Source organism: Ciona intestinalis, unplaced genomic scaffold, assembly GCF_000224145.3.
Source record: "Ciona intestinalis unplaced genomic scaffold, KH HT000076.2, whole genome shotgun sequence".
Classification (NCBI taxonomy): domain Eukaryota; kingdom Metazoa; phylum Chordata; class Ascidiacea; order Phlebobranchia; family Cionidae; genus Ciona; species Ciona intestinalis.
The window spans coordinates 6409-16851 of NW_004190398.2; the positions used below are offsets into that span (position 1 = coordinate 6409).

A 10443-nucleotide genomic window follows, 5' to 3' on the forward strand; every position below is an offset into this window, starting at 1 on the left:
GGGTTTTAAAAATTGTGTTTCCATTATCTAAATATCCAGCCAACCCATTCTCATACACCTACCTGGTTCCACCATCATACATATCGAAGCCACCATCACTAATTTGATTCACTGAGTCGTAGTTGTATTTGTAGAAGTTTGGAACTTGATATGTGATTTGCTCACTGTAGTTTGAAATCGCACTCAATGATTGTTGCACTTGAGGGTAGACTAGTAAAAGTGATTTTTTTAATTTTCCTGGAATTTTTTTAAAAAGTTTTAATTTATATGTTTGGTAAATTAGGAATAAAAGAGTAAATTATGAAGTTAGTTTTCTATCTTTTTTATTTAGTTGTATTTGTAGAAGTTTGGAACTTGACATGTGATTCGCTCACTGTAGTTTGAAACCGCACTCAATGCTTGCTGCACCTCAGGGCGAGATACTATACAGATAATGTAATAATTCATGACCTTTTTGAGGTAATTTTATCAAGTATAAAAATAAAACAATGACAAACTTGAAGCAGCTGTTGTGGCTGGAGATCCAGTAACAGCTTCTGTTGTGCTTGAAGGGGTGGTGTTATTGTTTGGTAGGGGTAGAGGAGGGAAGGGGGTGGCTAAAAGATAAATTAGTGTAATTTTGTTGGGACATTTTATATATAACCAGTACAGAATTTTTAAATTTTGTGTAACAGATTGCGTAAAAAGAAAGGATGCGCTGGGAAATTTTCACTAGTTTTTTAAAATATGTTCTGCAAAATTATAAAATGTGCCTTTTTAATAATTTTATGTGCAGCAAAGAAATTCCGAGGATAAAAATGTGCCATGAACCTTATACATTATAGAACTACTGTGAACTATAAGCCATTTATAAAAAAAAATGAAAATAAACAATAGCTGCTATGAAAGTTTAAACCCAAACCTAATAAGTCTGTTTAATTTTTGCTTGCAAATAATCACAGTAAATCTGGTATTTCATCATGTATATATATATATTACTTACTTAAGCCAAAGCCAGGACCCATAATAAGGTTGGTTGTTTCATAAATGGTATTTCTTACCACCAGTTCTGAGATAAATTTACCATTTTTCCTGTAAAGAAATATTTCTTCGTCTTAAATTTTTACACTATTGACTTAAATTTGGAACACTTGTGTTATGTGCATTTTCAAAGGTAAAGCTAGCATAAATAAAACGATGACAGCTTCTGTTTTTAGATGCTGTATTTCGGTTATATAACATAAGACCCTTGACAAAAATGGTACATTTTTTTAATAACTAAACTTATATACTCTCACACGGCAGGGTAACGACAGTCATTATAACATGGGTTATCTGTTTCATACACCCATGGCTTTTTACAGGTACTATGTGTGCAACTTTGTGGGTAATTATTTTAATGTTTTTTCTTTGTCTTAATGTATGGCTTTTACATAACTCAAAAGAAGCACCAGGTTTGAGCAATTGCAATTAAGTGGCTTGCCCAAAGACACATACGCCCACAATGGCAGAAGGATCAAGCCTTTAACCTATACCTCTGGGTTAGAGACACATACACTAAACACTGTTCCAAGCAGCAGAATAAAAATATGAAAAGTACATTTAATGCTTGTAATTAAACTGATAATGTAATGTAAAGAAATGCGAACACTCAAGATTAATCCCTATCAGAATAAAACCAATTATGACATAAAGGTAGAATATTATACCTTGATAAGAGTAAATAACCGAACATGGTGTTTCTTGTGCTGCCAGGCACATTGGCACGATTTATAAGACCATTTTGATTTGTGGTTGTAACTTCCAAGTTCAATGAAGGATTAAAAGAGGATTGTAAAACCTGGAGGAAAATATTTCGATTTTAACAACGGATGCTTTTAAAATTGCCATAAAATAAAAACAAATTCACATTATAAAATACCAAATTTGCAGTAAAATTTCCAACAAGGAATTAGTCATTATTCTGTGTTAAGCAATGCTGTATCTCACTTCACGCTGCCTATAGTTATAAATACAATTTTGCAAAAATGGGTTATTCTACAATGTATATGTAAGGCCCTAAGAACACCAGGGTATCTGGAGTTAAGTTAGAGTTGAAACATTACACTAATCCAGTGGTCCTTTATTAATTGTCTGAACTGCTGGCCATACATAAAAAATTAAGAATCACAAACAAAGTTGCATACATAGTAACTCGTAAGTGTATGAAACAGAAAATAAGTTTTATATGACCGCCATTGCCCACCACACAAGTATAAAATTATTGTTAAGAAAGATACGGATTTTGAAAACATGCAGAACTTACTGTGGGACTTGAAATAAGAAAGAAAACTTCACAAACAGTGGGGTCAGATGCACCGTGAACTTGGAAGGTTCTGTACATGACCAAGTAGTTATTAAGGTACATGGAACCAGAAAATCTTGTCAACAGTCCATTGCCGTCAGACCCAAGATTTGAACGAACCTGAAAATATTTTGGAAGTAATTCTTAACCATGAGGTCTTTGTTTATGGGGAGATTTTTTTGAGAACAACAAATTGTTTAGTATAGCAGGGTGGGAGAAGACAGGACACCTTCAGCACATAATATCTAAATACCCTGAGAGTTTTGAACAATTAACAACAGTCAATGAGGGTCATGAACTCGTGAGGATACAGTTTTATAATTCTTTGAATGTTCTTTGTTTACTACCTAATGGGATGAGAAAGTTGAACGAAAAGGTGTCCTATCTCCCCCCACCCTACTATATATATGTAAATACGAGTGACTGTAACTAGTTATGAAAATTTATCAAAATCCAATCAGCAAAGAACCAATACTTATTGGGAGACAGATTAGAAAATTACTTTTTCTTTACTAATAGTAAAAAAGTTGGTATGCCATATTTTTACCTCAATGGTGTAGTTGTCTGATCTTTCATTGCCAGTAACCCACATCAATGCAGTGAATGGGTGAATGGCCGAAGTTGCAAAAAAGTGACCTGACAAGCTGAAAATGCATATATGCTTTAAATGAATTAGAAAACTACAATAGGGATTTAAAAGGTTTGTAAGTTATTATTTTTCTGTGCGACTCACAAATTGCACCAGCCATTACTGACTACTGGGTTAAACCAATTCAAGTTTCTTGCTCAAGAACCCGACATTGAGCTTTGAACCTTGTGTCCCTGGTTCATTCAGAGTTAGCAGTCTTAAGTATGCCTTGACAATATCGAAAAAGCATTTAAAAAAATCAAATTAAAAGTAATTGTACCTATAAGTTCGATTGTATACAGCTCTTTGTAGTGATCGCCCTTGTCCAAAGTAAATCTAAATTTAATAGAGAAAACTGTAAATAATGTGTTTTTTTCTTTCCAAAAACATTCAGCATGTATATGGTATTTGACAGTGGTCATAAATGTACATTTGTGACAGTCTTTGAAGCCATTGTCGCCTACCTTTGGGAAGGCGGCAGGCTCCAAAAAACGGTGGTATTATCCCAGGTTTTGGGAATATGGACCAATCCTGGCCTAAATCCCAGGATCCATGGTATATAGAATATAATAGACAGTCTTTGTTTATACAAGGTGTATAAAGTGATAATCTTATTAAACTACGACATACACCAATAAAATCCACAATTAGCTGGAATGACTACAACATAACCAAACCATTATACCTGGTTCCCCCCATCATACATGTCATTCCCACCATCAGAAATCTGGTCAACTGAATCGTATATATAGTTGTAGAAATCAGGAACTTGGTCAGTAATTTGTTGATTGAAGTTTGAGATGGCTTGCACAGAACGCTCTACATAAGCAGATGAATCTGCAGAAAATTGAAAGAAGGAATGAAAGAATGCAACTTGCATTATCCCGTGTAGCCCGACAGTCGTTATAACACGGGTGCTCATACACCTCGTGCCAGCTTACAGGTTACCATGTATGTTACTTTGTGGGTGATTATTTTTCATTTTTTATGTGTGGTAATTTTGGACAACTCATTAGTGAAGTATTTGGTTTGAAACAACAGTCATTATAAAAGGGGTAGGGCTGTGGAAAAGTTAAAGGTTAACCGGTTAACCGAACCTATTCGGTTAACCGCTAACGAAAAGTTCAAGTCGTTAACCGAACTATGACGTCATAGGGCATAAACGTATATCAATATCTGTCTTATTTACACGAAAGGCACATGTTCGTTGATTGTTGTTTTGCAATAAGACAGAGTGCGCAGGGACGCTGTTGCTTTGATCGTGCCCTACAATGGCGATTACGCCATCAATCTTGATTGTTAATACCGCAGGCTAACTAGTTTTGCAACTTTATTTTGGCCAATACACAACTTAAATGTTTTCCTCAGCCAAGCAGCGTGTTTATTACGAAAAAGCAGGCATTCACACGTGGATTCATTGCATCATAATAGCGATTGTTTGACCTGGCAATTGATTACGATATAATAGCAATTCACACGTTAATAACTGCGTCATAATTGCAATTCACACGTTGATTATTTAGACGGCAGGTGTTTTAAAACAGGTTTGAATACGAATAAGAAAGCATTACTTTATCGTTAAGAATGTTTGCCCGTGTATTGCAAGCATAGTCCATACGTTCGTCGTAAAGTTGCCTTTAAATTCGCGAAAGAAAACAAGACGCTTTTATTAGGATTACACTTGTATCGGTTAACCGGTTAACCGGTTAAAACTGAACGGTTAACGGTTAAACAAAAATAGGGAAAATCCACAGCCCTAAAAAGGGGTGTTCTGTTCATGCACCTCGAGCCAAGTTACTAGTTACCAAGTATGTTACTTCCCTAGTGATTATGTTTTGGGATTTTTTATGTCTGGCTGATAAATTTGGACAACCCATTAGTGAATTAATTGGTTTGTTAATTGTTCTGCTTGGTTTATCTATATCTTGCTCAGCACAGTGGCACGTTAGCTGAAACGCTTGCATATTGACAACATGATACTTGGTTCAAAGCTCGATTCTGCTGCTGTTATGTTTTTGGTAAAACGCTTAAATTACCACAGTGGTCATTAATGAGTTGGTGTAGGAAATGGAAACATATGCTCAGTGGCACAGCCAGAAAAAAATAAGGGGGGTGGAGGGTTTAATCCAAAAAAATCAAAAATTTAATTTTTTTTTTTTTTTTTTTAATTAAATTTTTAGGGGGTTTGAAAGGGGGGGGGGTAGCGACACCCTTAACCCCCCCTGGCTGTGCCACTGCATATGCTATAACTTTTAGCCACATGGGGATAAAATAAATGACTTTATCATTTCATGTTCATTGTATTCATGCCTTTAAATCCTCGTAACTGAAACACTAACTCTATGTAATTACTATACATACAAAAAATGAATATGTTTTGTTATATAATTCAGTTTGTAACCATTAAGCACATTGCATATTATATTACCTGGGATACCAGAAACCATTAAGCACATTACCTGGGATACCAGAAATGATTTGAAGATATTCTCTCATTACAGCAGCAAGTTCTGTACTCGATGTGAACCGACCATTTCTCCTGTTGAATTACAAGTGAATGTGTGGTATAACAATGATTTAACTATGTTTTGTTCTTCAGTTGTTGTAGAAATGAGGTGTATAACATACCATGTGTGCTTGGTATATAAGACCATATTAGTGTAACTTGATATTAGGCATAAAATAAACGTTTTTCACAATCATATGGGAAATAAGCAAAAAAATATTTTTGGCACATTTGTGTTTAAATGATGACTTGATTTTAAAAAGATTGTGTTGCCGACTAAACATGCATTCCTTAGGTGCGTCAACACTAAATTTCTATACCGACGATACTGTTTGAATAACAGTTTACAACAATGTTGCAGTTTAGAAATAAAAACACATTGCAAGTATTTTGTTATCAGTATTGTTTTAGCCCTGTGCGCATAAAACTATAATTAACAAGAGCCCGTCAAGCGTAACCGGAGGTATTGAGCGAATGTTTAAACAATCTCATCAGTTATAACCTGAGTCGAGAAACCCGACTGCAAACGGAACATTTGTATGCAAATGCCATGTGAGAAATATTACATGATGTGTACGAATATAGTTTTAAACCAGTATCAGTTATGTATAAATAAACAGACTTACGCTGACAATAAAGTATAGCCGAAAAACACGTTGCTCATGCTGTTAAGCATGGCTGTGTTTTGATCTCGAGCAGTTCCAGAAATGCCAACAGTAAGTGTAAAAGACCAGTCATTATTAGAGGACCATTGCTGCAAAGGAATAACAATAATATTATCCAAGATTAGAATCATCTAAAGCGTTTAAATGTAAGTTTAAACTAAACTACAGTTTTTTTTTCGGCTCCGTGGCAAAGTGTCTAGCCTACTTTCAATCCAAAGGTAATAGATTCAAGGCTTGTCGCTGTTATCATTGTAGCTGTATTTTTTCCCATAAAAGACTTAACAGCAATTGCTCCAACCCAGTGGTCACTAATAGGTTTCCTAAATTATCAGTCATATACAAAAAAAAGAAAAAATCCCACCAAAATGAATTTCACAAAGGAACATACGTGGTAACTTGTAAGCTGGCACAAGGTATATGAAATAGAACACCCATGTTGTAACAACTGTCACTTTCCGGCCATGAGAGGATAAACCAAGTAACATTCATTCATTATTCATATTTTGTATGGGTGAGTTCCTCTGGCAGGGCATGAGTAGGGGACATGAGATTTGTGACTATAAGGCTGCCCAAATAACTCATGCTGTTAAGTTTTAAGCTATTTTGGAGTTTTAACCAAGGGGTATTGGTGTGTGAATACCCCTTCGTAAAAGCTAAAATTAAAATAAATAAAATCTTAAGGCTTGCCTGCGTTTAAAATATTGATAACCTAGACACTCAGCTCACAAATCTTACTAAAGTATATACCTGGGTGTTGTTAACAACGTAATACACTTCTAAAACACTGGGGTCACCGGCATTATAGATCTGTCTAGCCTTGTAGGTGAGTTGGAAATTTTCAAGTTCTACGTTACCGGACTGTGTTGTTTCTGACCCGCTGCCGTCTGCTCCAAAATCCGAAGTCACCTGTATACATCAAATAAAGTTTAAACAAAACTATTTTTTTGATTTTTAAATTACTGGGCCCTTTCTTGACATTTGTTTTTCGTAGATTTGTTAAAGAATTTTGTTACTACGGTCAGGCAATTGGAGTGTATGATTTCAACAAGAAACAATATAATGTATATATAAATAAATCTACGGCAGTGTTAAAGGTGAACATACATGCTGTTGTTATGGAACAAGGTTGTTTATTCCAAAAGTTATAATTTAGTTAGTACTTGATAAAAACCACTATCTTACTCTAATCTGAAGTGTATTCAGAGTTCTTCTCTCATTGCCGACCCATATTCCTAGTTGGAATGGATGCCCAGGGATGTTCGCTGCTTGATACTCGTCATTCCTGCAATAAACAAGACATAATGTTAAATTGTAAATCACTTTGAACTAAGTCACTAAACCCATTATAGTAAATATAATACAAAGTCAGAATGTTTATGCAAAGCGAAAGTCAATATAACAACCACGAATCGTGTGTGAACATATTTTTTGAGTGGATTCCAGGTGAATATTTTTGGTGACATGCATGTAAGAAGAGAGCTTTCATTGATCAATTACTAGGAATGTACTGAAGTCAAAAAAAGCTTGGGATAGGGAAACACACACACCACTCCTAATTTGCAGAAGTTGTGAAAAAAGATAGACAATTAGGAGAAAGTGAAGCTACCTTTTTTCATTTTTAGTATTTTTCATTATCATGTACAATAGCATGCTCGCTAATGTACAAGCGCATCAAAGCTGTCGAAATTTTCGGTCAAGAGCCAAAAAAAGAAGACGCTCAGCCATGAACTTAGTATTCAATCAGTTATCACATCCAGACTTACCCAAATGTATTGTTGAAGCCGTAATTAACTGTGACAGATCCTGTTCCGTTTAACACTTGTATCTGTTAAACACAAAAAAAATAATTTTTTTTTAAATTGCCTTGCTTGATATTGAATAAAAAAATTGGTGTAGTACTTGCGTCTTGATATATTTAAGAGCAGCAATGAGTGCTGGCATATTTTTGCTAAAAAAATTAAACCAATTGTCAAATATTTGACCTACCTCATTACCACCGTCATACATATCGCCGCCACCATCGCTAATGGATGTGGACGAACCATCATAAGTGTAGTGATGAAAGTTGGGTAGCGTAGCTGTGATAACGTCAGAGGAAGCATTCAAAGCCAAAACAATGGCCTTGACGGTGGCAAAATCTAAACAAATATTTGTAGATAATAGAAAAGGAAATGCACTTTGTTCAATTGCAAAAATCGTATTGCAATTAATAATCTAGTAAAATCAAGTCCAACCACTTAAATATCCTGCCCAAGGACACATACGCCCACAATGGTACCAGCGACAAACCTTGAACCAATTACCTCTGAGTTACAGGCAGGCGCGCCTTTTTTGCCACGGCACAAGGAATTTAAAAACAAAGTTGTTATAAAGTTTTTTCATTTAAAAAAAGTTAGAATTTGTGAGAGAACTCACTAGTTGTTGTTGTTGTTGCTGCTGTTGTTTGTTGATCCACAGTTGTTGTTGCAGGGATGGCAGTTGTGGAAGAATCAACATTTGGTTTGGGGAGCATGGGGAATGGAGTGGCTGTCAATGCAAAATAGATATCAAAGTACAAGATATAATTCGGCACCGTAGCAAAGTTCGTTAGCACGCCGACCCGACATGTATAAAACAGAAGACCCGTGTTTTAACAACTGCCGTTTTCTGGCCGAGCAAGGATAAAGTAAGTTACATTCATCCATTCAATTGAACCACAATGACTAAGATGTTTGTCTGTGTTTTAACATGGACTTCGTCAATTTACCACAACCACTATTCAAGCAAATATTATAAGTCAGATGCACTTACTTGAAAATCAATGCTTGCCACCAATATAAAAAAATTCTGCTAAAGTAAAACATACAACTTAGTAACTTACGAAGGTTGTGACCAGGTCCAGCTATGAGGTTCACCATCTCATACAACGAGTTCCGAATTTCATTTTCTGTGATTAAATCACCTCTTACATCCCGTCTGTATTAGATGTTTAGTTAGAAAGGCAATCTATTTAATACAAGTCATTCAGATGCTTACTTTGATAGAAGCATGTATCCAAACATGGCTCTGGATGTACTGCTTACACTTGCATGGTTTCGTACGTTGTTTTGATCATTACCTAATATTTGTAAGATGACCCTTGTGCGGAAATTTGAACCCCACGCCTGAAAAAAGGTATATACTACTAAACCCCCTAATATCACATTTAAATTATCCATATAAATATGTAATCAAGCCAACCCATCTAAATAGCATTGCCCAAATCAATTTAACTTTTTTTTAACACATTACCAACACCTACTTTCACATCTCAAAGCATAATAAAATATTCTTGTATTTCAATACTTCGACTTACATTGTTCTCTATTTGGAAATAAACTTCACAAATAGTTGGGTCTTGTGTGCCGTAGATTTGAAATGATTCAAAATGAACGACGTAACCATTTGGATACAACCAACCAGAATTTCTTGCTGTTCTTCCAGCACCATCCGCACCAGCGTTTGATCGAACCTGGACATTAAAATAAAAAAAATAACAAAAAATAACAAAAATTAAGTACTATAACAACAAATTGATCCTTACAAGTTAATTTCAAAAGGTTACATTTTTGGGGATATTTGTGAGCTAGTTTAAGAAAAAAGTTGTACAACTGAGAAGTTTTACAGTTCAGTCACCTCAATGGTGTAATTCTGTCCATCGGTATTTCCATCAACCCACATCAGTGCAGTGAATGGGTAAGTAGCCAATGTTGAAAATGTGTAATCTTGGAAACTGTGAGAAGATTATTTTACTTTGTATTCTTTTTAAAAATAAAAGACAATAAAAACTGGACTTACCTGAAAGTTTGGTTGTAACTTGCTCTGACCAACTGTTGCCCTTTGCCAAAGTAAATCTAAAAAAGATTGTTTCAATAATGTGTTTTCCATTATCTAGCCAACCCATTCTCATACACCTACCTGGTTTCCACCATCATACATATCGAAGCCACCATCACTAATTTGATTCACTGAGTCGTAGTTGTATTTGTAGAAGTTTGGAACTTGACATGTGATTTGCTCACTGTAGTTTGAAATCGCTTTCAATGATTGCTGCACTTGAGAATGGGATACTAAACGAAAAATTTAATATTTAATGGCATTTTTCAGACACTTAAACATAATTTATCCGACATCAAATTGAAACAGTGGCAAACTTGGGCCAGTAAGTTTGTAACTTTTATAGCACATTGCATATTATATGAAACAGCACTTTACCTGAGATATTAGAAATGATTTGAAGATATTCTCTCATTACAGCAACAAGTTCTGTATTTGATGTGAACCGACCATTTCTCCTGTTGAT

General features: G+C 35.1%; 1 protein-coding gene across 1 annotated transcript in view; it reads right to left on the reverse strand.

Annotated features, from left to right (window-relative positions):
- The window catches only part of LOC104266555, a 36838-nt gene that overhangs the window by 1479 nt on the left and 24916 nt on the right, over positions 1 to 10443 (reverse strand). The window contains exons 28-43 of the mRNA XM_026838385.1: positions 8983 to 9077; positions 8538 to 8648; positions 8109 to 8260; positions 7886 to 7947; positions 7305 to 7404; positions 6870 to 7028; positions 6084 to 6211; positions 5411 to 5490; positions 3637 to 3788; positions 3232 to 3287; positions 2871 to 2967; positions 2285 to 2443; positions 1689 to 1819; positions 983 to 1071; positions 498 to 596; positions 63 to 210 (exon numbers count right to left, since the gene is read on the reverse strand). Of these exons, the coding sequence (XP_026694186.1) occupies positions 63 to 210; positions 498 to 596; positions 983 to 1071; positions 1689 to 1819; positions 2285 to 2443; positions 2871 to 2967; positions 3232 to 3287; positions 3637 to 3788; positions 5411 to 5490; positions 6084 to 6211; positions 6870 to 7028; positions 7305 to 7404; positions 7886 to 7947; positions 8109 to 8260; positions 8538 to 8648; positions 8983 to 9077 (1818 nt within the window). The remainder of the gene's footprint in view (positions 1 to 62; positions 211 to 497; positions 597 to 982; positions 1072 to 1688; positions 1820 to 2284; positions 2444 to 2870; positions 2968 to 3231; positions 3288 to 3636; positions 3789 to 5410; positions 5491 to 6083; positions 6212 to 6869; positions 7029 to 7304; positions 7405 to 7885; positions 7948 to 8108; positions 8261 to 8537; positions 8649 to 8982; positions 9078 to 10443) is intronic.